Source organism: Antennarius striatus, chromosome 23 (genome assembly GCF_040054535.1).
Source record: "Antennarius striatus isolate MH-2024 chromosome 23, ASM4005453v1, whole genome shotgun sequence".
Lineage (NCBI taxonomy): Eukaryota > Metazoa > Chordata > Actinopteri > Lophiiformes > Antennariidae > Antennarius > Antennarius striatus.
This window is the reverse complement of record NC_090798.1, coordinates 9,621,295-9,648,802: the sequence shown is the minus strand read 5'-3', so window position 1 is coordinate 9,648,802 and position 27,508 is coordinate 9,621,295. Positions and strand designations below refer to the sequence as shown.

Below are 27,508 nucleotides of genomic sequence, written 5' to 3'. Positions count from 1 at the left end.
CGAAACAGACTCCGGAGTCACTTCAGTTAGCTCAAGGCTCTACTCCGAGCTCCTCCTCGGTGACTGAGCACCTCACGCTATCCCTAAGGGTGCCCACAGCCACTCTACGGAGGAAACTCATTTCAGCCACTTGTATCCGGGATCTGGTCCTTTCCGTCATGACCCAAAGCTCATGACCATAGGTGAGAGTAGGAACGTAGATTGACCGGTAAATAGAGAGTTTCGTCTTGAGACTCAGCTCCTTCTCCACCACAACAGACCTATACAGCGACCTCATCACTGTGGGAGCTGCACCAATCTATTTGTCAATCTCGTGTTCCATCCTTCCCTCACTCGTGAACAAGACCCCAAGATACTCAAACTTCTCCACTTGTGACAAGGACTGTCCACCGACCTGAAAAGGGCACATCATCCTTTTCCGGTCGAGAACCGTGGCCTCGGATTCAGAGGTGCCGATCGTCATCCCACTCGCGTCACACTCAGCTGCAAACCGTCCCAGTGCACACTACAGGTCCAGGTTTGATGAGGCCAACAGGACAATTCTACAAAAGCAGAGGTGAAGTCCCCAAACCGGACTCCCTCCGGATCCTGGCTGTGACTATAAATTCTGTCCATAAAGATTATGAACAGAACCAATGACAGAAGGCAGGCCTGCCGAAGTCCAACATGCACCTGGAACAGGTCTGACTTGTGCCGGCAATATGAACCAAGGTCTGGCTTCGGTCATACAGGGACCGGACAGCCCTCTGCAAAGGGCCCCAAACCCCATTCTCCCGAAGCACTCCCAAACAAGATACCACAAGGAACACGGTAGAATGTCTTCTCCAGATCCACAAAACACATGTGGAATGGGTGGGCAAACTCCCATGAACCCTCGAGCACTCGATGGAGAGTGTAGAGCTGGTCCAGTGTTACACAACTGGACGAAAACTGCACTGTTCCTCCTGAATCCGCAGTTCGACTATAGGTCTAATCCTCCTCTCCAGTACCCTGGAATAGACTTTCCCCAGGAGGCTGAGGAATGTGATCCCTCAATAGTTGGAACATGCCTTCCGGTCCCCCTTTTTAAAAAGAGGGACACCCTCCCCGGTCTGCCAATGCAAAGGTATTGCCATGTGATTTTACAGAGACATGTCAACTTGCACACAAAAAGTATGGACGTTTACACAATAACTGCTTCAGCTAAAAATGAAACCCTTTTATTTGCGACGTCCGTCCGTTCGTGAACAGCAGGGGCTGAAAACGTTTATAAATTATGTCATACCGTCATCAAAAAAATGGGCAAAACTCAAATAAAAAGGACATACGCAATCAACAACCAATCAATGGCCAAAACAACAAGGAAACATCATCAGACCGTCCAGTTGTGTTTCTGCTGCAGACTGCTGAGTTTATTAATCCTCCTCCAATGAAGACAAGCTGAATCCCTACTGAGATCTCAGTCTGTAGGGATGATTTTGAAAAGTCTCTCCACCAGATTACAGACTCAGCGGAGGTCAGGATGGTGTCGACACAGTAATAGACGTCCTGCTGGTTTGGGTTCCTGGTGACAAAGGCTCGCAACAGGATGTTTCCAACTCTGGAAAGTTACATCATCAAAAACTTCAACTTTTATTGTTCTAATAAAATGTAGAAATCACTGTTCAGGTAGTAAAGTAATGTAGAAGGAATATGTGCCAGGATACATGACATCACCGTGCCTCACGTTGTGTTGCCGCAAAAGCTCGGCTAGCATCAGTTGGCTATTGTTTAGCTGGAGCTTTCCATGTGTAGCGTTAGCTCCATAGAACAAGGTAGCTATTCTTTTCATATGTTTGGTATGAAGTCTGATATCTTTGTTTTATCGTGGAATTTCCAGAGGTTCCGCTAAAAATATACAGTGATACCTCTGTACTCGACCGCCTCTATACTCGATCAAATCGGTGCTCGACCAAAAAATTCGAGTAGAAAATCTATCGGACCCCGAACCGATTTTCGGTGCTCGACTAGCCGAGTCGACCCGAACGCGCTCTTCGGCTGCGCTCCTCGGCCAGCGGGTAAGCATCAGTTCGACTCAGACCGCCAGCGGAGTAACACGTACGCAAATTACGTACGCAAATTACGTACGGAAATTATAGCAAAATATGAAAGTGGTGTACGAGTGTTCGAACTCGCGTCGCAGTACGAAATGAAAGTCAACCATTTCCACTATCTTGAAGCAGAAGCAACTGACAATGGACAGGTTCCTTCTTAAAGAAAAGAGGAAGGCTACTGCCCAGCCAGATTCACCTCCAAGGAAGAGAGAAGGGAGAAAACCCCTGGAGGCGCGTTACCTAGCGTCATCATGGAAGGGGATTCCCCTTCCATGATGCGCTAGTGCCATCAACCGCTCTCTAAAACGTAAAGTAAATTATACAAAATGGTTTATAATGCTTTATCTTTATCATGTACTGCTTGTGCACATTTACGTATTCATTGTTGTTTAGATACACGTTCTTATAATATTTTAGGTATTTTTCTAAATGGTAAGAACGGATTAAAATACTTTCCATTATTTCTTATGGGAAAATTGGTTTCGGTGGTCGAACAAATCGGTGCTCAACCACCACCTCAGAACGGATTATGGTCGAGTACAGAGGTATCACTGTATATATATATATATATATATATATATATATATATATATATATATATATATGTATATACTGTATATATATCTTCTATCCTGCCCCCCTCGGCTAGGTCAACCCCTTGCCCAAGAAGAGGCAAGTTCTGATCCTCTTGCCTCTTCTTGATACCATCCGGCCACATTTGTCTAATCCGAATGACATCCCTATGTCGTCGCTGTAGATCCTGGTAGTGTGGATCAGTGAGTCAATTTCTCGCTCATTCCTGGCATATAGCTTGATGTCTTCCATGTAGAGGAGATGGCTGTTTGTTGTCCCGCTTCGGAATCGGTATCTGTAGCCACTCTTTGTGATGATGTGACTGAAGGGGTTCGGGCCTATTCAGAACAGCAGTGGTGATAGTGCATCTCCTTGGTATATGCCGCACTTGATGTTGACTTGGGCAATTGGCTTGGAGTTAGTCTCCAGGGTTGTCTTCCACATTTCCATTGAGTTCTTGATGAAGGCTCTTAGTGTCCTGTTGATCTTATACAGTTCCAGACATTCCAGTATCCACGTGTGTGGCATTGAACTGTAGGCTTTCTGGTTGTCTATCCAGGCGGAGCACAAGTTGGTCTTCCTATTCTTACAGTCTCTGTGTACTGCTCTGTCCACCAGTAGCTGGTGCGTGGCTCCCCTAGTGTTACTACCAACTCCTTTCTGTGCCCCGCTCATATATTGATCCATGTGCCTACTCATCTTAACCGCCATGATGCCTGACAGGAGTTTCCATGTTGTACAGAGACAGATTATTGGCCGGTAGTTGAATGGGGTAGATCCCTTCTGTGGGTCTTTCATGATCAGGACTGCCCTGCCTCCAGTCAACCATTCTGGGTGCATCCCATCCCTTAGCAGCTGGTTCTGTACTGCTAAGACGCTCATAGAGTGCTGTCAGCTTCTTTAGCCAGTATGTATGGATCATATCCGGGCCCGGTGCTGACCAACTCTTCATCTTTGACACTCTTTCTTGGATGTCTGCCATTGAGATGGTTACTGGTTCTTGTTCTGGGAGGCAGCTGTGGTCAGTCCTCAGCTCCATTAGCCACTGGGCATCGGTGTTGTGTGATGCTTCTCTTTCCCATATGCCCTTCCAGTATTTCTCCACCTCAGCTCTTGGTGGGTCTGATTGGATGCTATTTCCCTGCCACTGAGAGTACACCTTTGCTGGTTGAGTGGAGAAGGTCTTGTTTATTCTCCTGCCCTCTATCTCCTTGGTGTATCTCTTCAATCGGGTAGCCAGAGCCGTTATTCTCTGTTTGGCAGTTTCGAGTGCTTCAGGTATGGAGAGCTTGCTGTATTTCCTGGGTACCCCTTTATTCACCATGTTCTCTTTCTGCAGCTCGGCTAGCTGGCTGACTTCTCTCCGTGTAACCTTTACCTTGGCCTCTAACCATCTCTTCCATGGAGGGTGTTGTTTATTATGCCCTGTGTTGATCTTATAACCCAGCATCTCGAGGATTACTGTTGCTGTACTGTGAATCAGCTTGTTGGTCTCAGTTATGTTCCCTGTAGGGATGTTTCTTATCGCAGCATTCACATCTTCTAGAAGATCTTCTGAAGGTACTTGACAACTTAGCTTCGGTATTTGTCTGAGGCTCCAGGTTTCCATTTGGGTCACGATCTTCCTTCTCAGGTCAGCTGCTCTTGTATTGAGGCTGTCTGTGTCTCTTGGGGCTTGGTACCCTATCTCGGATTGTGGGAGGGATGGTGAAATGCCACCGCTGACCTGGTGTCCTTGCCGTAGCATTCTTGTCGTATTTAATCGATCTGTAGTTGTGATAGCAGTTTTCGGTTACGGATGTTGGAAAACTGGGCTGACAGCTGTTTCTTTGTTAGCCTTGATTGTGGGTTTCGAAGCATCCATTGGTTCCACATCCGCCCGATATATCCCCTCTCTCTGGGATTACTCGTGTAGTAGCATTCCAACAATTCCGTATTGTCTGCCTTTGTCCATGTGTGTCTTGTTCTAGTAACCCATTTCTCATCACATTGCCCTGGTTCCCTAGCAACTGACGTGGACCTTGTTAACCCGGGCGACGTCCGAGCCGGTATGACTCTGTCTTTATTGTGTTCGTTCATGACTGAGGTAGGCTGGTACAGCAACAGTAATCCTCGAGATGCTGGGATATAAGGTCAACACAGGGCATAACAAACAATACCCTCCATGGAAGAGACGGTTAGAGGCCAAGATAAAGGTGACACGGAGAGAAGTCAGCCAGCTAGCCGAGCTGCAGAAGGGTAACATGGTGAATAAAGGGGTACCCAGGAAATACAGCAAGCTCTCCATGCCTGAAGCACTCGAAACTGCCAAACAGAGAATAACGGCTCTGGCTACCCAACTGAAGCGATACACCAAGGAGATTGAGGCCAGGAGAATAAACAAGACCTTCTCCACTCAACCAGCGAAGGTGTACTCTCAGTGGCAGGGAAATAGCATCCAATCAGACCCACCAAGAGCTGAGGTGGAGAAATACTGGAAGGGCATATGGGAAAGAGAAGCATCACACAACACCGATGCCCAGTGGCTAGTGGACCTGAGGACTGACCACAGCTGCCTCCCAGAACAAGAACCAGTGTAACAGACAAGAAAAGATTGTTTAACTTTGGAGTTTTATTAATTTCACCAAAATCCCTCACGATGTGTTTTGATTTCTTTTGAGGATGTGAAATTATTTATCTCAGTTTTATATTTTGTATTTCCTTTGCGCTTACGGTCAGCACCTTTATTTTGAAGAATAAAGGAAGTGATGTCCGTAACATCCGGTCTGTCCGACTCTCGTCAGTCTGACTTGAACCTGACTGCGGGAGGTACGTGCACTGAGCCGCTGTCCAGAAAAAGTTTTAGTTACAAGTTTGGATGGCGATTTCTTGCGGTGATGCGGGGTGGCGTTGTTCGGTGACATGTTTGTGGTGTTTTCTGTTGTGGAATGTAATCGATTAGCTGCTATTGAATGGGAAAATGTAAGCTAGCTTTCCACGTGTTCTGCCTGTGTGTGTGTTAGCGGGTGTGTGGGGGGGTGCGCAGGAGCGCCCGTGCTAACTGTTCTCTCCTTTTTATTGCAACTTAACATATTTCCCCCTTGTGTTAGGTGTTGCATGGAGGGCATGAATATTCACACTCTGTTTTAATTTCATCACGCTGCAGGTATGTGCAAAGGTGTTTAGTGTCCTGTGTTATGTTCATAAATTGTAGGTTTTCTTTCATGTACATTGTATTTTATTTTCATTTATATTTTATTTATTTTCTGTGAAATTTTGGATGTTTTAAGTGAGTCTGACTTGAACCTGACTGCGGGAGGTGTTGCATGGAGGGCATGAATATTCACACTCTGTTTTAATTTCATCACGCTGCAGGAATAAATTCCTACCGAACAAGTCGTCTCTGTGTCCAGACTATTGCGCACCAGAACACAACGCAGGGTAGTCGGAGCGTACGGATCGCCCCGGCTACATTGGTGCCGTGACCCGGATTTCCTCGTTGGAGATCATCGTCAGACTGATCACCGGTGGTTGCTGGAATAAGTAGGGACTTTCCAGAGATCTTGGAAAAATATGTTACAAACTGGGTATATTGAGAGTTATTGATGCTCAAAATTTTATAATTTGATCTTCCTTAAGTTTTTGCATTGATTGTGTGTATGCTAAGTTTTATTTACCTCTCTTTATTATTTTCATTTGAATGTCAACATACTGGGTTAAAATGGCTGATGATCAGGGTGCTAAGAGGCCGCACGGTTATGATGAGAGTATTGCAGTTATGACTCTAGGGCGAGGCAGATTTTTGGGTGATTGCACTCCAGTTAAGGGCGTCGGTAGAGTAGGTCATCCTGTTTTATCGTCAACTCGCATGCACCATGACGGTATTAGCCCACAACATCAAGCACCTACACCTACTCCAGTCACCAGCTTTGCAGGCATGGGAAGAGGTGCAAGTGCAGTACATCCGCACATGCCCACTGATGCATCTTCTCCCAAGTCACTCAAGGCTAATGAAGACAACAGTCCTCCAGACTTAGGAAACCTCATAACTCAGTTAGCTCATCAAATCGGCGAGAGCGTTGCAAACCAGATACAGAAGACTGCAGGTAATGGGAATGACAGAAGTGCCCCCACATCAAGTATAAATGTGGGAGAGGGACATCCTGAGTTGAATCTGACAGGAGTGAAGTTTGTAATGCAAGCAGATGTCAAAGAGCCGCCACACTTCAGGGGCGATGGGACAGACAAACATACAGTGCATGAGTGGGAGGAAGTTATGGATGTCTATCTGAAGAAAAGGGGTATTCCACCCCATGAACACTCCCAAGAGGCAATGTCAAAACTGGGGGGAAAGGCAAGGGATGTTGTTAGAGTGACACTGCGCAGCATCCCTTCTTTGAAACCTGCTGAAGACCCCAAGCTAGTTTTTGATATTCTTAAACAGCATTTCAGTGAGGTAACATATTCGTCAATGCCACTAGCAGATTTCTACAACACCTTACCTCTGACTGGGGAAAGTCCAATGGATTATTGGATCCGCCTGAACAAAGCGGTGGACGTAGCTGATGAGTGTCTGAGAAGGCAGGGAAAGAATGTTGAAGACCCTGCTCATGAAGTCACCATGATGTTTGTAAAGCATTGTCCTGACCCTGCACTTACCAGTATCCTGAAGTGCAAAACAGCAGAGAAATGGACATCACATGAAATACAAGAACACCTCATTGAACATCAGAGAGAAACCAAGACGAAAAATTCAGGCAAAGCATACCGTCCAGCACAGCACAGGCAGGTCGGTTCCCATGTTCAGGTTTCAACACTGGAAGATGCAACTACTGATAATGTGCAAGAGCCCATCTGTGAGCAAAACAAGTTGAGGCCTTCCTCCATTCCTCCTGTTGAAAGTGCTTGCATCCAGTCACTTATTGGCCTGCTAGATTGTGCTTTGGAGCAGAAGGCTCAGTCAGTAGTGAACACAGGATCAAACAGGGACAAAGCAAATTTTCCCCAGAGGAAATGTAAAGTTTGTCAGGCAACTGATCACTCCACCACAATGCACTGCAGGCAGGAGAACTTGTGTATGAGTTGTTTCAAACCAGGGCACTGGAAGAGAGAATGCCGACTACGTGGATCAAGACACAATGCCCCGCCCCACCTTAGTCTGTCTCAATCCAGAGAAGAACAAGGTGCAGCACCTTTAAACTAAATGGCTCACGCCTGGAGAGGGGAAGTGTGGGCAAGAAAGAAATAACCCTCGAATGTGGTGAAGATTTGAAGGAAATATATGCAAACGTATGTAAAGTAATGCCTGATGACTGTACAGTAATTACCCAAAATACCCACAGAGTTGAAGAGTTTGGGGAATTATTTCATGCTCCGGTGACCATAAATGGTTCTGCCCAGCTAAAAGGGCTGCTCGACTCCGGATCAATGGCTTGCACAATAAGTGAGGTAGTGGAACAGAGACTGTCATCTGAAAATATTCTGACACAACAGCAAGAAATGACACAGAGCATTGTCCTTGTGGGTTGTGGAGGAGTGCAGGTGAGCCCTAAATGCATGTATGATATGGAACTGGAATTGTATGGGATTAAGTGCATGGTACCAGTCCTAGTGGTTGCTGGTCAGAAAGATGAGGTTATCATAGGCACCAACCTATTGAAATATGTAGTCAGTCAGATGAAGAAAGATAACACTTACTGGAAACTTATCGCATGCACTGCGCAAGAGACTGCAGAGTGCGAGCAGTTCCTGGAGATGATGGCTGGCCTCACAAGGTGGAAAGGGGAGGATATACCAGACAAGGTGGGCACAGTCAAGCTGACTCAGGCCGTGACATTACAACCCAAACAGGAATACTTATTGTGGGGTAGGCTGCCAAGTAATGTCCCCATGTCACCTGGAAGTACGGTGGTGGTGGAGTCAACCTCATCTAAGTGTGCCCCTCGAGGCATGATGGTAGGCAGAGTGATCACCCATCTCTGGGAAGATGGTTGGACCCCGATGAGAGTGACTAATGTCACTGAAAAGCCTCTCACTCTAAAAAGAAACTGCAAGCTGGCAGATGTCTCTCCCTGCATGGCAGCTGAAGACTTCACGGCGCTTCAAGGCTCCTGCCAGAGAGAAAATGATAGAAACAAGACAACATGTGACCGACCGAAGACTGCTGATAAAACTGACCTGAAACAGAAACTGACGGACCTTGGACTGGGAGAGGTTGACATTGATGGTTGCCAGGTGAGCCCCTCTACCAAGAATCAGCTGGTGGAAATGCTGGAACAATATCAAGATGTGTTCTCAAAACACCATCTAGATTGTGGGGAGGCCAAGGGTTTTGTGCATAGGATCCGGCTCACAGATGACCGTCCCTTCCGTCTCCCATATCGCAGAGTGCCTCCGGCTCACTACCGGAAGCTGCGTCAAGTCCTCACTGAGATGGAAGAGCAGGCAATCATTAGAAAATCAGTGAGTGAATTTGCTTCTCCTCTGGTCATGGTTTGGAAAAAGAATGGTGATCTCAGGATATGCACAGATTTCCGGTGGCTGAATGCAAGGACCATCAAGGATGCTCACCCTCTGCCTCATCAAGCAGACTGTCTTGCTGCCCTTGGCGGGAACTCTGTCTTCAGCACCATGGACTTAACATCAGGATTTTACAATCTGCCCATGCATGAGGAAGATAAAAAATACACCGCCTTCACAACACCTTTGGGCTTGCATGAGTATAATAGAATGCCACAAGGCCTCTGTAATAGTCCTGCATCCTTTATGCGAATGATGCTGAGCATTTTTGGTGATCTCAACTTTAGTACACTGCTGTGTTATCTTGATGATCTTTTGGTTTTTGCCCCATCAGAGCAAGAGGCCCTCAACAGACTGGAGGTTGTTTTTCAGAGGCTGAGAGAGCATAACCTGAAGTTGAGTCCTAAGAAATGCCACTTGTTGCGACAGTCAGTGAAATTCCTAGGTCACATTATTGATGGTGATGGGGTGGCTGTTGACCCAGGTAAAGTGGAGGTCATTGTCAGGATGAAAAAGAAAGACTTGATGGAGGATGATGGTTGCACACCTTCAGTTCGGAGAGTGAAGTCATTCCTGGGGATGATTTTTTATTATCAACATTTCATTCCAAACTGCTCCTCAATTGCAAAACCTCTGTTTGCTCTCACAGCAGGTCAAAAACGGAGAGGGAAGACTAGTAAGTCAAACCAAAGGCCAGGTGTTTTTAGAAAATTAAAATCGACAGATTGGACTGATGATTGTGACTCTGCCTTCCTCAGCCTCAAGGAGAAGCTTTTGAACTGTGTGGTTCTCACCCACCCTGACTTCTCCAAACCGCTGATCCTGTCCATTGACGCCTCTCTCGATGGTCTTGGGGCAGTTTTGTCTCAGATACCGGACGGTGAGACAAAAGCCCGTCCAATCGCCTTTGCAAGTAAGACTCTTACTGGTTCACAAAAGAGATATCCTGCCCACCGCTTGGAATTTTTAGCACTCAAGTGGAGTGTTTGCGAAAAATTTGGTCATTGGCTGAAGGGCCACTCTTTTACAGTGTGGACGGATAATAATCCTCTGACTTACTTAATGACAAAACCAAAACTAGATGCCTGTGAACAGCGATGGGTGGCCAAGCTGTCCCCATACACGTTCAATATCAAGCACATCCCTGGAACTAAGAACATAGTGGCAGACGCTTTGAGTAGAGACCCCTTCACCAGGTCAGTGAGTAAAAGGTTGATCAGTGAGCCATATGAGGATCTTTTGGCAGAGGCTGAAGGGACAAAGGAGGAAGGTGTGCAAGATGTTTTCCGGTGCAGAGTTCAATGCATTCAGACACTTGACCCTGTTTGTGCCACCACAGGAATTCCTTGTAAAAATCAAGTTGGAAGCCAGGGTTCCTCTGATGTAAAGTCCATCTGTGAAGCTCATATTGAGTGGGAAAAGGCTGCGGAATCACGAGCAGTACAATTTTTGAAGGTTCTTCCTCAGTTGGCACCCCCTGAACGAGACACACTTCCAGCTCTGTCTCTTGAGGAACTGCGACACAGTCAGGAATCAGATTCTGACATCCGTGAGGTTCTGCTGTTGGTAGAACGGGGGAAACTGCCATCCAGGAGAAGGAGAAGCAATCTCCCTCATATGGCACGAGCACTATGTAAGCAGTGGCATCGTCTGAAAGTCCAAGATGGAGTCCTCTATAGAACAAGTAGAGACCCATTAACTAGACACACAAGGTATCAGTTTGTCCTACCCACCATTTGTAAAGCCGAGGCCCTTTCAGGCGTGCATGACCTTGCAGGACACCAAGGACAAGGCAGAACCTTGCACCTGGCCAGACAGCGCTTTTTTTGGCCTCGAATGGAAAGAGACATCAAGGATTATGTGAAATGCTGCCAACGATGTATCCTTGCGAAAACCCCTGAACCAGCTGCACGTGCTCCCTTGGAGAGCATTCACACCTCAGCACCCATGGAGCTGGTGTGTATAGATTTTTGGAGTGCTGAGGATAGCAAACAGAGATCAGTGGATGTTTTGGTCGTAACAGACCACTTCACAAAATTGGCCCATGCTTTCCCCTGTGTGAACCAGACTGCAAAACAGGTTGCAAAGAAGTTGTGGGACAATGTGTTTTGTATATATGGTTTTCCAGAGCGTATACATTCTGATCAGGGGGCAAATTTTGAAAGCAAACTCATATCAGAACTCCTCAATCTCACAGGGGTAGCGAAGTCACACACAACGGCGTACCACCCCATGGGAAACGGGCAGACTGAAAGATTCAACAGGACACTTGGCAGTATGCTACGCTCCTTACCACTGGCAGCAAAACAACACTGGGCACAACAGATACAAACCCTGACTTTTGCTTACAATGCTACCATACATGAAACGACTGGATATGCCCCATTCTACTTAATGTTTGGTCGTGTCCCTAGACTCCCAGTAGACATGGTCTTCCAACCGGTCCTGAGGGACAACAATGTGGTCGACTACAAGACCTATGCTAGCAAATTGATGGCGAGCCTTCGTGAAGCTGCTACTATTGCTCAGGAGCATGCCAGAAAAGAGCAGCAGCACCAAGCTGATGGCTACAACAAGAGGGCCCGAGGCATCTGTCTGAATGTGGGGGATAGGGTTTTGCTAGCCAACAAAGCAGAGAAGGGAAAGAGGAAGTTGGCAGATAAGTGGGAACCCACTATCTACACAGTCATAGAGTGTAACCCCCAAACTCACATTTACAAAATCAAGGATGAGAGTGGGAAAACCAAGGTGGTGCATCGGAACCTGATATTGGATGTGAGCTTTCTACCGATCTCTGAACAGACCAGTGCAGAAGCTGATCCAGCCACCACAGATGAGGTCGGTGGGTCCCAGTCTCAGCTACCAGACGCCTTAAGTAGTCTGCCGGAGGAAACTCCAGAAAACTGGACCAAGTCATGGGTGAGCATGTCATCAGATGTGGACGGTGAGTCATTAGGAGATGGTAAAGAGTCGGAGGAGGGGGATGAGGTGTCACAATCCCCAACTTGGGGCTCTGATCAGGGGACCTATGCAACTTCCCAGGCTGACTCTACAGGCAGTGGCAGGATAGAACAGAGGGAAGAGGTGTTACCTGATGACCATAATGACTCTTTGGCCAGTGTTCATAACACAAGTGAGACAGGACTTGACAATTTACCTGAGACGATGGATGGTGATCAGGTCCCAGCACAAAATTCAGGGTCTGAGAGACATGTTGTCAGAACACGCACAGGTAGGGTTGTCAAAAAAGTAAATCGTCTGATAGAGACCATGATGCAAAAGCCAGTTACAAGGGGTATTGTGAATGGGTTTAATAGGAGGTCTCAGTCCCTGTTGACTCTGTTTTAAAGTGTAACAAGGGGAATATGTTCATGTGTATTTTGCAGAACATACATGGTTTTCAGTAAATGTCTTTTTATGTGGTAAATGTTCTCATGGGTGGGATTGTGTGCCAAGGTTTTATGTGGTGTATAAGGCACCATATTGACTAGGAGAGACAGGAGCCTGATCAACTCCTGTGCTCTCTGAACTTATTTCATAAGTAGCTTTAAATGCTGTGTTGAGGAATTAAATTCCAGGCGTCACCTTGGTTTGAGTAAATGTGAACATTGAATCTCTTCTTATTGCCTGACTTAAAGAGGGCAGTTCTCTCCATATGTTCAGGATTTTGGAGAAATTAAGGAGGGGTGAATGTAACAGACAAGAAAAGATTGTTTAACTTTGGAGTTTTATTAATTTCACCAAAATCCCTCACGATGTGTTTTGATTTCTTTTGAGGATGTGAAATTATTTATCTCAGTTTTATATTTTGTATTTCCTTTGCGCTTACGGTCAGCACCTTTATTTTGAAGAATAAAGGAAGTGATGTCCGTAACATCCGGTCTGTCCGACTCTCGTCAGTCTGACTTGAACCTGACTGCGGGAGGTACGTGCACTGAGCCGCTGTCCAGAAAAAGTTTTAGTTACAAGTTTGGATGGCGATTTCTTGCGGTGATGCGGGGTGGCGTTGTTCGGTGACATGTTTGTGGTGTTTTCTGTTGTGGAATGTAATCGATTAGCTGCTATTGAATGGGAAAATGTAAGCTAGCTTTCCACGTGTTCTGCCTGTGTGTGTGTTAGCGGGTGTGTGGGGGGGTGCGCAGGAGCGCCCGTGCTAACTGTTCTCTCCTTTTTATTGCAACTTAACATATTTCCCCCTTGTGTTAGGTGTTGCATGGAGGGCATGAATATTCACACTCTGTTTTAATTTCATCACGCTGCAGGTATGTGCAAAGGTGTTTAGTGTCCTGTGTTATGTTCATAAATTGTAGGTTTTCTTTCATGTACATTGTATTTTATTTTCATTTATATTTTATTTATTTTCTGTGAAATTTTGGATGTTTTAAGTGAGTCTGACTTGAACCTGACTGCGGGAGGTGTTGCATGGAGGGCATGAATATTCACACTCTGTTTTAATTTCATCACGCTGCAGGAATAAATTCCTACCGAACAAGTCGTCTCTGTGTCCAGACTATTGCGCACCAGAACACAACGCAGGGTAGTCGGAGCGTACGGATCGCCCCGGCTACACCAGTAACCATCTCAATGGCAGACATCCAAGAAAGAGTGTCAAAGATGAAGAGTTGGTCAGCACCGGGCCCTGATATGATCCATACATACTGGCTAAAGAAGCTGACAGCACTCCATGAGCGTCTAGCAGCACAGATGAACCAGCTGCTAAGAGATGGGACACACCCAGAATGGTTGGTTGAAGGCAGGACAGTCCTGATCATGAAAGACCCACAGAAGGGATCTACCCCATTCAACTACCGGCCAATAATCTGTCTCAATACAACATGGAAGCTCCTGTCAGGCATCATGGCGGCTAAGATGAGTAGGCACATGGATCAATATATGAGTGGGGCACAGAAAGGAGTTGGTAGTAACACCAGGGGAGCCAAGCACCAGCTTGGCAAGTGCAGCATACACCAAGGGGATGCACTATCACCACTGCTGTTCTGCATAGGCCTGAACCCCCTCAGTCAAATCATCACAAAGAGCGACTACGGATACCGATTCCGAAGTGGGACAACAATCAGCCATCTCCTCTACATGGATGACATCAAGCTGTATGCCAGGAATGAGCGAGAAATTGACTCACTGATCCACACCACCAGGATCTACAGCGACGACATAGGGATGTCATTCAGATTATACAAATGTGGCCGGATGGTATCAAGAAGAGGCAACATGATCAGAACTGAAGGGGCTGACCTATCAGGGAGCAGGATTTTCAGGATTCCTGTCACTAGAGAGAACAACAATCAAAACACAAGACACTCTAGTTCTGGTTCTTTCCAAAAATGCACTGACATAAAAAATACTCAGAGACCAAAGTATTACTTCAACACAGGTTTACTTGTTGACAAGGGGACAAAAAGAAAAAAGTCCAACGAGGAGTGAATCGCCACAGTTTTTATACATGAAATGCATGTCGTTGGTTACATCATAACGGGTGGATTTGAGACAGATAGTGAAGTTGAGACAGAAAAACATGGATTAAATTACCATATAAGGATTAAATGTCTACAGCACAGAATACATGTTTTTTTTTAACAGGAGACAGTTCCCATAACAGGACAATGCATGATTTAAGGGAGGGGGTCACTGTACCCCTTACAACATTTATTTTTGGTGTGACAGTTAACAGATAACAGACGAGAAACTGTGAGTGCACAATCAGGACATGAATCAGTCAGGATGTCTTCATCTGTATCAGTTAGAAAAACTTTCCACTGAGAACTTGGGACCTTTCTATTCCCTCGCAGCTCCTACTGTCCTGAGAATACACTGAAAAAGTTGTTATAATGTGATTAAAAGCATAACATATATTTACATATCAACAAGGATAGGAGACATCAAGGACAGCTACAAATACCTTGGAATCCCACAGGCTAATGCAATCATGAAGAGGCCGCAAGGAAGTCATCCACAGCCAAATACCTCCAGAGAGTTAGGCAAGTCCTGAGAAGTCAGCTGAATGGTAAGAACAAGGTCCGAGCCATCAACATGTATGCACTGCCGGTCATCAGATACCCCGCTGGGATCATAAGCTGGCCAAAGGAGGAGATAGAAGCCACAGACATCAAGACGAGAAAGCTCCTCACCATGCATGGAGGGTTTCACCCCAAGTCCAGCATCCTGAGGCTGTACACTAAGCGGACAGAGGGAGGACGAGGACTAGTGATCATCAGGGTCAATGTCCAGGATGAGACATCAAAAATCCAAGAGTACATCAGGAAGATGGCCCCAACAGATGAACTGCTCTTAGACAGTGTCTAGACTTAGACAGCAGAAACCTGAGGAGGAAGAGGAGGAGGAGGAGGAGACAACATGGAGGGACAAGCCCCTACACGGCATGTACCACCGTCAGATAGAGGAAGTGGCTGATATCAAGAAGACCTACCAATGGCTGAATAAAGCTGGACTGACAGACAGCACAGAGGCACTGATCATGGCAGCACAAGAACAGGCCCTAAGTACAAGAGCAATAGAAGCCAATATCTACCACAGTAGATCTGACACAAGGTGCAGGCTATGTAAAGAAGCCCCAGAGTCAGTCCAGCATGTGGTAGCAGGGTGTAAGATGCTCGCCAGCTCAGCATACATGGAAAGGCACAACCAAGTAGCTGTGATAGTGTACAGGAACATATGTACCCAGTATGGACTAGAAGTACCCAAATCCCAATGGGACATACCACCAAAGGTGGTTGAGAATGGCAAGGCTAAGATCCTGTGGGACTTCAGCTTCCAGACCAACAAACAGCTGCTGGCTAACAAACCGGACATAATGGTGATGGACAAAGAGCAGAAGAGAGCAGTGGTGATAGATGTGGCGATTCCAGCTGACGCCAACATCATGAATAAGGAACACGAAAAGATTGAGAAGTACCAAGGGTTGAAAGAACAGCTGGAACAGATGTGGAAGGTTAAGGTTAATGTGGTCCCTGTGGTAGTAGGAGCACTTGGGGCAGTGACCCCCAAACTGGAAGAGTGGCTCCAGCAGATTCCTGGAACAACATCTGAAGCCTCAGTCCAGAAGAGCGCAGTCCTAGGAACAGCTAAGATACTGCGCGGTACCCTCAGACTCCCAGGCCTCTGGTAGAGGACCCGAGCTTGAGGATGACACACAGATACCACCCCACAAGGGTGAGAGGGACATTTATATATATATATATATATATATATATATATATATATATATATATATATATATATATATATACTGTATGTGCGTGTGTGTGTGTGTGTGCGCCCAAATGAGCAAATTATAAGGTGGACGGTTTCTTGGTCAAGGAAGCCTCGGCAGTGCTCTGGAGGTGAGCTGACACCTCCCACTGTAGCTTACACTCCAGGTGTTTTTTGGGTGGGAGCGGGAATCGAATCACCTATCTTGGAACATTGGATGACAGATGACAATATTGATCATCATTGTTTTCATCTGCTCTGGAGAAAGCCCCTTTGTTTTGATGAAGATACTGCAATTTTTCGTCCAGGTGTTGTCAATTATTATGTGAGGCACGACAGCATCATGCCTCACATAGTGCCTTGTCCCAGCGGTTTCAGGATCGCTCAACTCAAGAAAGACGTTACACTCATGCAGTTGTTGACAAAAAAACACTGTACATTATATACATTAGCTAAATTATGGAAATTTAGTTCATAGAGCAAATGTGTTTGAATATTTTAATAGTGATATATAGAGAGATAGCATTACGGTCTCACTGTATAGCATGCCAAGCACAACTAGTCGAGCCATTGTGCAATCCATGGTGAGGCTCGGCTGGCTGGTGCCTCACTGCAGGTCTCTTCTCAGTATTTCAGCGGTAAATGTGAAAATTCAGCAATTTTGGGTAAAAATAACTTAAAATTGATGATGTTGAATAGAAAAAAACTTTATCATAGGCATCACTGGATAAATGTAACCATTTAATTTCTTTCTTTCATTTTTCTTTTTTTTGTCTCATTATGGCAGGTGAGGCATGGCCTCACCTGCCTCCCCTCACTGCACATCACTGAATTACACCTGTACTAAACTACATATGTAATAAACTACGCCTGTGTCTAAACTGTGCCTGTACTAAAAACACCTGTATTTAATCTACACCTGTACTTAAACTATACTTATACTTAAACTACACTTTACAAAACCACACCTATACTAAAAACCACACCTGTACTAAACTATGCCTTCAGTCCACCACTGCTGATGTCACCTGTACACGAAACAGACGTCAAAGCATACAGTTGTGTTGTTTCTCACGCATACTGTGGTATTTTATTATTATACCCCACTTCAAAGCTGTGATGTATTGTAATTTTCAGTGTTTGTGTGTTCGTCCGGTTGTTTGTTCGTTAGTCCTCCAAATATCTTAGCAACACTTGCAGATAGAAAGGTGAAACAAAAAGCACATGACTCTGGCGGCAGAGGGGAGGAAAATGAGATGATGACCATGACCTTGACAAAACTAGGTCAAGGTCAAATTTCAACTTTTGTACGCTCAGGAACCTGATAAGATAGAAAGACGAGGGAGAAGGCCAGTGTGAGTGGAAGACCACAGAACAAAGCTAGTGCTTAGACAGCAGGTCAGAACACTAGCTTTGATCTTTGACCTATGCAAGTAGGTCAGGGTAAAGTTTTGAATTTAGGGGCTGTCTAAACTACGCCTGTACTAAACAACACCTGTACTTAAACTACACCTGTACTAAACCACACTTATACTAAACCACTCTTGTACAAAACGTCTTTTCTTCTTGGTCTTCTTCTCCACCATCAGTCCACCACTGGGGATGTCACCTGGACATGAAATAGACATCAAAGCAGACAGTTGTATTGTTTCTCATGCATACTGTGGTATTTTATTATTATGGTATGTTTCACCCAGCTGTGCTTGTTTTGCATTATGTTTTAAATCGTCTACAGTTGTTCTGATTGATCTCTGCTTTAGCCTTTCATCAGCTGTGAGTCATTTGGACGCCCCACTCCCAGGAAGCGGCGTCTTTGGAGGCAGATGGTGGTGCTGTTGATGCTGGCAGTGTTGAAGCTGACGGAGTTGATGGTGACGGTATTGAAGCCAATGGTGTTGATGTTGATGTTGTTGACGGTGGTGTTCAGTTGCGCTGGCTGTGTCTCTGGCAGATGTAGCGCAGCCGAGTGGAGCAGTGGAGGTCATTCAGGCGTCCGTCAAAGTGAAGGTGAGCACAGTCTTCATCGCCTGGTCCCAGACCGTGGCCGGTCCAACTGTCAGGCTGACCAGGTTTCCACCTCCTGGTATCCATGGAAACACATCAGTCATTACCCATCATTCATCAGAATACCTCATGATAAAATGATCCAGAATCAAGACAAGCTGCACCTCACTTGTTAATAAGAAATGGATCACATGACTTCCTCCAGCTGTCATTGCCAACCCTAAAACAGGTAGGTACCCACCCACTTTCATCCTCACATTATCTGTCATCATAAACCACAGAGAACCAGGATGACGCTTTAAACCCACCGTCGATTCATGACGTATGGCGTCTGATTGACCCACTCCCACTTGCCCGTCCTCTCGTCCGACAGTCCCACCCAGAAGAAGGTGCCGGTGGCATATTGGGCCACAAAGTCCTGAAACAGACACAGAAGACTATGTCAGATATGACCCCCCAGGTGTGATCGGAAGGGTGCCACAGGATGTGGGTCTCGGTCCACTTGATGGACGTCCTCACCCACTCCTTGTCGGTGTTGAGGATGACGAGGTGAGACTCGTGTCCGTTGCACCAGTCTCTGGCCCTGTCCCAGGACAGAGGCGTCTTACTGAACAGGTAACAGCTGGTCTCAAATGTCTCCCACTCCAGGGGGCAACAGCCGACCCCCACAGTTCCTGAAGAACAGACAGAACCTTCAGACGGGGGACGCCCCAGGAAGAACACCCTTTCTCCACAGAGGATCGGACTGCATACCATTGTTCATGAAACGGTCAAGGGAACACTTGAGTGTGGCGACTGTCCTTCCGATGGCGTCCAGGGTGGACAGCTGCTTCAGCGCCTCCGACACTGAGTGGGAATGATTCCACGGTCAGCTGTGTGGGCGGGGTATAGGTGGACGTTTGACCTGTGGGTGACCTTACCTGAGGTTAACTGGTCCTGGTTGCCCTCCACGGCAAACTTCAAGCGATGGACATCTTTGGCTGTATCTGGGAAAGAGGGACAAGTTGTTGTGGACATGTCTCACACCTGTTTCACACCATGTCTCACACCTGTTACCTTTTGTTAGCTGCTGTGCGGCGCTCAGCGACTCCGACAGGTTGGCAGCATTTGTCTTCAGGGACCACAGCTGGTTGAACGTCCTCGCGCCTTCAAACAAGATGCTCCACATTTAACATAGAACATTCTGCATTTCCTGTCTGTCGAGATAGCTGTTAGCTAGCATGTTAGCATCAGAAATATTCATGGAGGAAGTGGCTTCAGCTTAGGGTCAAAGGGTCAGCATAGCTGTTACAGTTAGCTTACAGTTTCCTCCAGTATGTTAGCATGTCCATGTGATTGCTTTATGCTAAAGGCTCAGCCCAAGCATGCTAACATGCTATCAATTGCACCATGAACATGCTAAGATTTTGCAAGTTACTATTTTATCTGACTTAGTTCAGCGTGTTAGCATGCTGATATATGTATGTGCTAGCATATAAAACATATAAGTAGCTACTGAAGCTATAACACTGATCCAATCAACACAACTGTTAGTGTTAGCGTCCAGCACAAAGCAGTATGCCAGTATGCTAACATTCAATGATACACAATGCCCTGAAGTAACAGTAAACAACTATTTATTCATCAGGTTTTGGATGTGTTGTTTTAGTCTTAGTGCAAAGTTCAATATTAGCATGGCTGACAATGCTAACGTGTGTGTGTGTGTGTGTGTGTGTGTGTGTGTGTGTGTGTGTGTGTGTGTGTGTGTGTGTGTGTGTGTGTGTGTGTGTGTGTGTGTGTGTGTGTGTGTGCATGTGTACACATATGTGTGTGTGTATGTGTTCTCACTGCTGGCTGCCATAATGATGATCAGAACCAGGATGACTGCGGATGTTAAACCGGGAAACAACCACCGCCTGAACCTGTAGGCTGTGGAGATGGACAGCGGGACGGGATCTCCAGACAGACAGGTGAGCAGACAGGTGGGCAGACAGGCAGAGACTCTTTAGAATGACAGTCCAATTTAAAAAGAAGAAGAAGCTATTTCCACAAAATTTAGGGTACACATCAGAAGGACACGTTCAGAGACAGGTGAAGAGACAGACAAGTGAAGACAGATAGGTGAAGACACGGACAGGTGAAAAGACAGACAGGTACCTTTGTTCCAGAAGGAGCTGCTGTCATCTTCAGGTTCATCATGGTATTCAGTCGTCATGGCGATGTCTCCGTCTCTCAGGGTGTCTCGTTTGGAATGAAGATGACGGTCTGACCATCCAGCACTGAGCCTCCGGTCATTGACCTGAGACGCACTTTGAACTGGAAAACAACTGATGTCACCCCCATGGCCAGACCATAATACTCAGGGACCAGAACTGCCATGGTGACAAAGATTAAAGGAACAGTTCCCTACACACGTTATTGTTTAACACATTTGAAGAAGAGACTACAGTAATCCCTCATTACTTGCAGTCAATGCGTTTCAGGACCACCCGTGAAAAACAATTCTGCGATGTAGCAACAAACTCTTATTAATGGTAATTTAAACGTTTATCAACCCCATACTGATATTAAACCACCTTATATCTGTACTGTATTACCTTTTCCCACACTCTTATATACTGTTTAAAGCACTTTTGTGTTTCACTGAAGTGAGCTCCGTTCCAAGTTTCACGGAACGCAACGGATGCACTTCTGAATGCTGTTAGCCAAGAGCATGCACATGCAGTATCACGTGACTACCTACTAAAAATTTGCGATGAAGTGAAGCCGTGCATTTTGAAGCGCGAAAAAAGGGATTACTGAAGTTTAAAACACCAGAAGACTAGATAAACACCTGAAGAAGAGACTACTTTAAAAAACCTGAAGAAGAGACAAGTTTAAAACACCTGAAGAAGAAGAAACTAGTGTTTTACTGTTAAACACAGGTGTTTCAGACTGGTGTCTACTTCAGGTGTTCCATCCGTCTGTGCATCAAGTGACTGACCTTGCAGGTGTCTCTTCCAGGAGGCCCTCGGGGTCTAGAACCCGTGTCAGCGTGTTGTTGGTTCCTCTAGTGTCTCAATCAGTTGATAGGCTGACGCTGATTTATTGCGATTCAGGCTTACTTAACAGAACCAACATTCTTTGTCAGCTGACACTTCCTGAACACGCCCGTTAACACCAGATTGACCTCGGAGTTGACCTTGGAGGAAAATTTACATCATTGCACAATAATTCCAAGCAGCAGCATCTAAGCTAACATTTGTTGACAGGGCAACTTCTCCTCTTGTGCAAACTGAATCAAGCACATACACACACACACACACACACACACACACACACACACACACACACACACACACACACACACACACACACACTTAGTTCTTGTCTCTCTGAATGAAACCTGTAAGCATGGTAGCATGCTAGGTCTAAAGTATAATCAGCATAATGGCTGTCCCCAGCCAGATGTAAGTCTCTACATTACCTCTGTCCCTTAACCCTACGTGATGAGGATGACTGGAAGCTAGGAAACTAAAAACTGTACATACCTGTGCATATATTTTATTCTCTTATCTATTCTGTACGTACAGCATTACAATTTCTTTTAGTTCCTCATTCTCAAAATCTCCTTATTCTGTGTGTGTGTGTGTGTGTGTGTGTGTGTGTGTGTGTGTGTGTGTGTGTGTGTGTGTGTGTGTGTGTGTGTGTGTGTGTGCGTGTGCGTGTATGTGTGTGAGAGAGAGTGAATGTATCTATCTACGTTTTGTCTTGGAATGAGTGATAAATTCACTTATTTAAGCAGGAGGAAAAAGGTTGAAGGTTCATCAGACTGCAGTGCAGAAGCCATTTTATGAAGAATGTGTCAAACAAGAATCAAAATCGATTTTAACTTTTTCAGAGCTATGTATGATTTAGACACTTTTACGACCTTGTGGTCTGTCTAAGCTGTCTTATGTTCCGTGTTGTGTGAGGAGCTGGTGTTCAGTCAGTGGTTGTTTTAATCCACATATATTTTGCTTACATTGCCTTGCACTGTAAGATAACAAACTGAAAATAACATGAGAATCAAACAAAGATAACAAACTGAAAATAATTTTCAAGAATCAACAGCATGTGAGACACATTCGTGAAGTGGAACCACATTTATTCAACATTTTATATTGTGTTTACAAATAAAAAACTGAAAAGTAGGATGTGCAAAAGTATCGGCCCCCTGTTCTCTCAGCTCAGCTAACCGACTCCAGAAGTTCCCTGGTGACCTCTGAATGATCCAGTGTTGACCCAAATGACTAACAATGACAAACAGAGTGCATCTGTGTGTCATTTGGTCTCACATTTTCACATCCTACTTTTCAGTTTTTTATTTGTAAACACAATATAAAATGTTGAATAAATTTGTAAATAAACTTCAGGATTGTGTCTCACATGTTGTTGATTCTTGAAAATTATTTTCAGTTTGTTATCTTTAAATTTGAAGGCTGAAATGTGGCAAAATGTCAACAAGTTTTTGGGGGGGCCAATACTTTCGCAAGGCACTGTATGTTCCTACTATCAATACATCCATCCATCCATCCATCCATCCATCTTCAATCCCTTATCCGGGGCCGGGTTGCAAGGGCAACACTCTCAGGAGGGATGCCCATACTTCCCTCTCCCCAGATACCTCCTCCAGCTCCTCTGGTAGGAGGAACAGCAACAACAATTATTTCCTTAGGGACTATGTTCAGTGGCGGATGAATCCACAGTTGTTACAGTCTGAGCTCAAAGTCAGGCACACAACAGGTTTTACGTTTTTTTGCTTTTTAATTTATTTTATTTTTTTCCGACATGTTAATATAACAGACTTCAAAACCTTCATCACATTTACAACATAAACAACAACATCTGAAAAAAAACTGTACATACTTGTGTATAAATTTTATTCTCTTATCTATTCTCTATGTACAGCATTACAATTTCTTTTAGTTTCTCATTCTTAAATTCTCCTTATTCTGCGTGTGGGTGTATGTGTGTATGTGTGTGTGTGTGTGTGTGTGTGTGAGAGAGAGTGAATGTATCTACTTTTTGTCTTGGAATGAGGGATAAATTCACCTCTTGATTTCTGCCTGGATTATTTCACATGCATGCAGGGTTTAGGCCAGTTGAATTTTAACCCTTGACTGGTGGCAGTGAATATCTATTAGGCTGTAAATAAAGGCTAAGGCTGTTTGTTAATGACCAGTGTCGCTTTGGATACACACAGCCCTCAGATCACTTAGAAGAGCTGAATCTGCTTTTATTCACCAAAAACCAGACAACGGTTCTGATTTACAGCCTCTTCATCTGCTATGAAACTGGTTTTGTTTTTGCTAATACGCTGAGGATACGCCTTAACCCACATAACTCCATCAATTAAGGATCAAACTATCCAAGACAATGAAGAAAAATAACATCAAACACAAGTTAGAACATTAACTTTGGTCAGCAAGTTCAGTCAAAGTTAAAATGAGCTTAATTCCTGCTTTATGGGAAAGGTAGTTTTTGGTCAGAGCACACTTTTCACATTATTTGACACTTTGACACTATTTGACACCTTACATGCTCTTGTGGGCCACATTTGGCCCGCGGGCCTTGAGTTCCACACATGCGCTTTAATTAAGCCTTTCAGCCCCGCCCTCTGGCCTTGATGACATCATCCATCTGTGAGGTCGTCGCTGAAGTGGAGGAGGATGGCGGGGGGGAACTGGTCGCAGTGCAGCTGCAGCCGTTGGAGCTCCGTGTCGCTGGTGAAGACGTTGTTCTCGTACAGCGTCTTACTCATGTCCAGAGCCATGCCTTTGTGTTTCCAGGTATAGCTGTGGGCGTGGCTGTTGTAGCGCAGGTAACGCTGGAGGATCTCAGCCACGGTCTCCTCGGAACACACCTGAGAACCGGCAGTTTACGTCAAGCATTTTTGGACAGCCTCAAAGCATTAGCAAACACCCTGATAGCAATAGCGGACACCCCACGGTGCTGCTGGGTTAGTTAGGCCCAAGCTTGAATCACTGACACATTTTATAACGGAGACAGTGGGCGGAGCCAGCAGGTGACATGTCTGCTTGCCTGGAGTCGCTGCTCCTGTGACGTCAGCGTGTTGATCACTCGTATCCACCGCGGTTCGGCTGACAGCAGCCCCACCTGGTAGCCCCCGTCAGTCCACCAGGGCCGGCCCACGTTGGCGGCCCAGTCGGAGCGAGGGCCACCGGGTGGGACGTGGACGAAGCGTCCCCTGGGGGTGTAGCACTGGGAACAGTTGGTCTGCAGGTCCACGTGTCTCAGGACCTGAGGGCAGAGAGCAGGTGCATGCAGGTGAGTCTGGAGCAGCGCTGCGCTCTGATTGGTCAGTCGGGTTAGACTGCACTCACGTGTCCGGTCTCGGCATTGAACCAGCTGCTGATGTCCCGACCCGCAAACTCCATGATGGGCAGGAGGAGGGCTTCACCTGGACAGGAAGACCTGCATGAGCACACCTGGAACTGGTGTGTGTGTGTGTGTGTGTGTGTGTGTGTGTGTGTGTGTCCGTCCTAGTATGACTACTAATTAGATCTAACATATAATAACACCAGATCATCCCATCTGTTCTGACGTCAGTTACTCCTAACGTGCGTTACCTCCGTGATACCGAGTGTGTTACCGGGCGGTTCACCTTCGTGCTGGGTCACCAGTGGCGTCAGGTCATACACTTTGCCCAGAAACGACACCCACAGGTCGGCAGCGGTGTTGTGTTCGGACACCTCGGCGGGTGTGAAGTACTTCCGTCGGGACATCCTGGAACATAACCCAGCGGTCACAGACCGAAGAGAAGGATTCAACCCGGCACAGCTCCGGTCAGTCGCACCTGTCCCGAGAATGTGTACGGTTACCAGGGCAACAAGCGACAGGGGGCGGGACGTGTGTGTGTGTGTGTGTGTGTGTGTGTGTGTGTGTGTGTGTGTGTGTGTGTGTGTGTGTGTGTGTGTGTGTGTGTGTGTGTGTGTGTGTGTGTGTGTGTGTGTGTCTCCACTCTTTCTAGTCTGTAGCTAACTGTTGCTGTAGTCTGTAGGTAACCTGACTCTAATGGAAAAGAAATGGGTTAAAATACCTTAGAGTGTATCTGGGAGACCAGACCATTGTGGGAAAAACTGAGAAAATGTTTTAGAGAAAGTGGAAGTGAAGTTAAAAAACTGGAAAAGGATTTTATCAAAACCGTCTTCTAGAGGTTGAGTTTTAATTATAAATAATTTAGTTGAATCAATGTTGTGGTACCGGCTGTCCTGCATTGAACCCTCACCAATGTTACTGAAACAAATCCAGGCGGTGGTGTTGAACTTTTTTCTGGGACTGCCGTCACTGGGTCCTTCAGAGCGTCCTCTTCCTGCCCAAAGAGGAAGGAGGGCAGGGACTCATCTGTCTGACCAGTAGAGGCACTGCGTTCTGACGGCAATTCAGTCAGCGATTCCCGACTGGCCCTGAGAACCTGGTGTGGCAGCCCTCGACACGGGCAGTACTGGCCCAGTGCTGGGGTCTGGGACCCAATCGCTCGTTGTTCTTAATGGACCTGAGAAACGACAGACACGAAGATCTTCCATGTTTTTATCAGAGTGTGTGTCCTCTGCTGTGGGGGCGTGTCTTCTGCAGTGGGTTTGACCCCAGTGAGGCTCATGGAAAGCCTGCTGAGAAGCTAGAGGAGGCGACTCACCCCACAGCAACTGATTTTTAATGTACAGGCCTTTTAAACCCGAATCATGCTGATGCTTTCCCCATAGTGAGTTTGTCTCTTTGTTTTAACAACTCTGTGTCAGACCCGATCAGTCTCAGTGACAGTAATGGAATAAACATGTATAAAATGATGGAAAGGATAAACAATGATAAACTTGAAGATCGAAGAAGCAGAAGAAGAGGATAAACTTAAAGGTTGGGTTGACACACCATGGAGGGTTCACCTTGGTCTGGTGCTGGGTGTGAGCCCTTCATGGGAGACTTTCTACAAGCCACCGTTAACAAAGTAGGTTGGGGATCTCCAATGGAGGATTTTACGCAGCGCTGTGGCCGTCAACAGTTTTATTTCGAGTTTGAATCCAGATAGGCTAGGAAAACTGTCAGTTCTGTTCTCGCTATGAAACTGTTTTTCACTGCTTCCTAGACTGTCAGGGGCTTGACAATCTGTTCCTGTTTTTATAGAGAATATTTCTCTCATTCGATCTTGTTTTTGACAAACAGGGTTACATTATTGCTTTGAAATAAAGGAAAAATCAAAAAAGGAAGAGGCAGGTTTTAAACTTCCTTATGGGCCAAGCAAAGATGGCAATTTATTTAAGCAGGAGGAAAAAGGTTGAAGGTTCATCAGACTGCAGTGCAGAAGCCATTTTATGAAGAATGTGTCAAACAAGAATCAAAATGATTTTAACTTTTTCAGAGCTATGTATGATTTAGACACTTTTACAACCTTGTGGTCTGTCTAAGGTGTCTTATGTTCCGTGTTGTGTGAGGAGCTGGTGTTCAGTCAGTGGTTTTTTTAATTCACATATATTTTGCTTGCAAAAGTATTGGCCCCCCCATAACTTTTTGACATTTTGCCACATGTCAACCTTCAAACTTAAAGATAACAAACTGAAAATATTTTTCAAGAATCAGCAACATGTGAGACACATTCGTGAAGTGGAACCACATTTATTCAACATTTTATATTGTGTTTACCAATAAAAAACTGAAAAGTAGGATGTGCAAAAGTATCGGCCCCCTGTTCTCTCAGCTCAGCTAACCGACTCCAGATGTTCCTTAATGACTTCTGAATGATCCAGTGTTGACCTAAATGACAACAATGACAGAGTGCATCTGTGTGTTATTTGGTCTCACATTTGACCGCTAAATCGAGAGCTTCGTCTTGCAACTCAGCTCCTTCTTCACCACAACAGACCTATACAGTGACCACATCACTGCAGGAGCTGCACCGATCCGTCTGTCAATCTCGTGTTCCATCTTTTCCTCACTCGTGAACAAGACTCCATGATACTTTCACTTGGTGCCCTCTCCACCGACCTGGAGAGAACACACCACCTTTTTCCGGTCGAGAACCATGGCCTCGGATTTAGAGGTGCTCGTGTCACACTCAACTGCACACTGGCCCAAAGCTCCCCTGCGAACTGCCACCTTACGGTGGTGGGGTGTCCGAATGA

General features: G+C 45.7%; 2 protein-coding genes across 2 annotated transcripts; both read right to left on the bottom strand.

Moving 5' to 3' along the window:
- Positions 1-18,153: 18,153 nt before the first annotated feature.
- On the bottom strand, positions 18,154-21,464 carry asgr1a (asialoglycoprotein receptor 1a). Its single transcript, XM_068308068.1, has 9 exons — positions 21,337-21,464; positions 20,511-20,669; positions 20,202-20,309; positions 19,431-19,520; positions 19,295-19,360; positions 19,128-19,220; positions 18,894-19,048; positions 18,683-18,792; positions 18,154-18,450 (listed from the first exon to the last, which is right to left on the bottom strand). The coding sequence occupies exons 2-9, from the start codon at positions 20,566-20,568 to the stop codon at positions 18,294-18,296; spliced, it is 837 nt and encodes a 278-aa protein (XP_068164169.1). The 5' UTR covers positions 20,569-20,669; positions 21,337-21,464; the 3' UTR covers positions 18,154-18,293.
- A 2,379-nt stretch (positions 21,465-23,843) lies between these two features.
- Positions 23,844-25,165, bottom strand: LOC137590856 (cytochrome b5 domain-containing protein 1-like). The gene is made up of 4 exons (XM_068308663.1): positions 25,000-25,165; positions 24,719-24,795; positions 24,417-24,635; positions 23,844-24,237 (listed from the first exon to the last, which is right to left on the bottom strand). Exons 1-4 carry the CDS (start codon positions 25,118-25,120, stop codon positions 24,007-24,009), a joined length of 648 nt encoding a protein of 215 aa, XP_068164764.1. The 5' UTR covers positions 25,121-25,165; the 3' UTR covers positions 23,844-24,006.
- Positions 25,166-27,508: the final 2,343 nt, after the last annotated feature.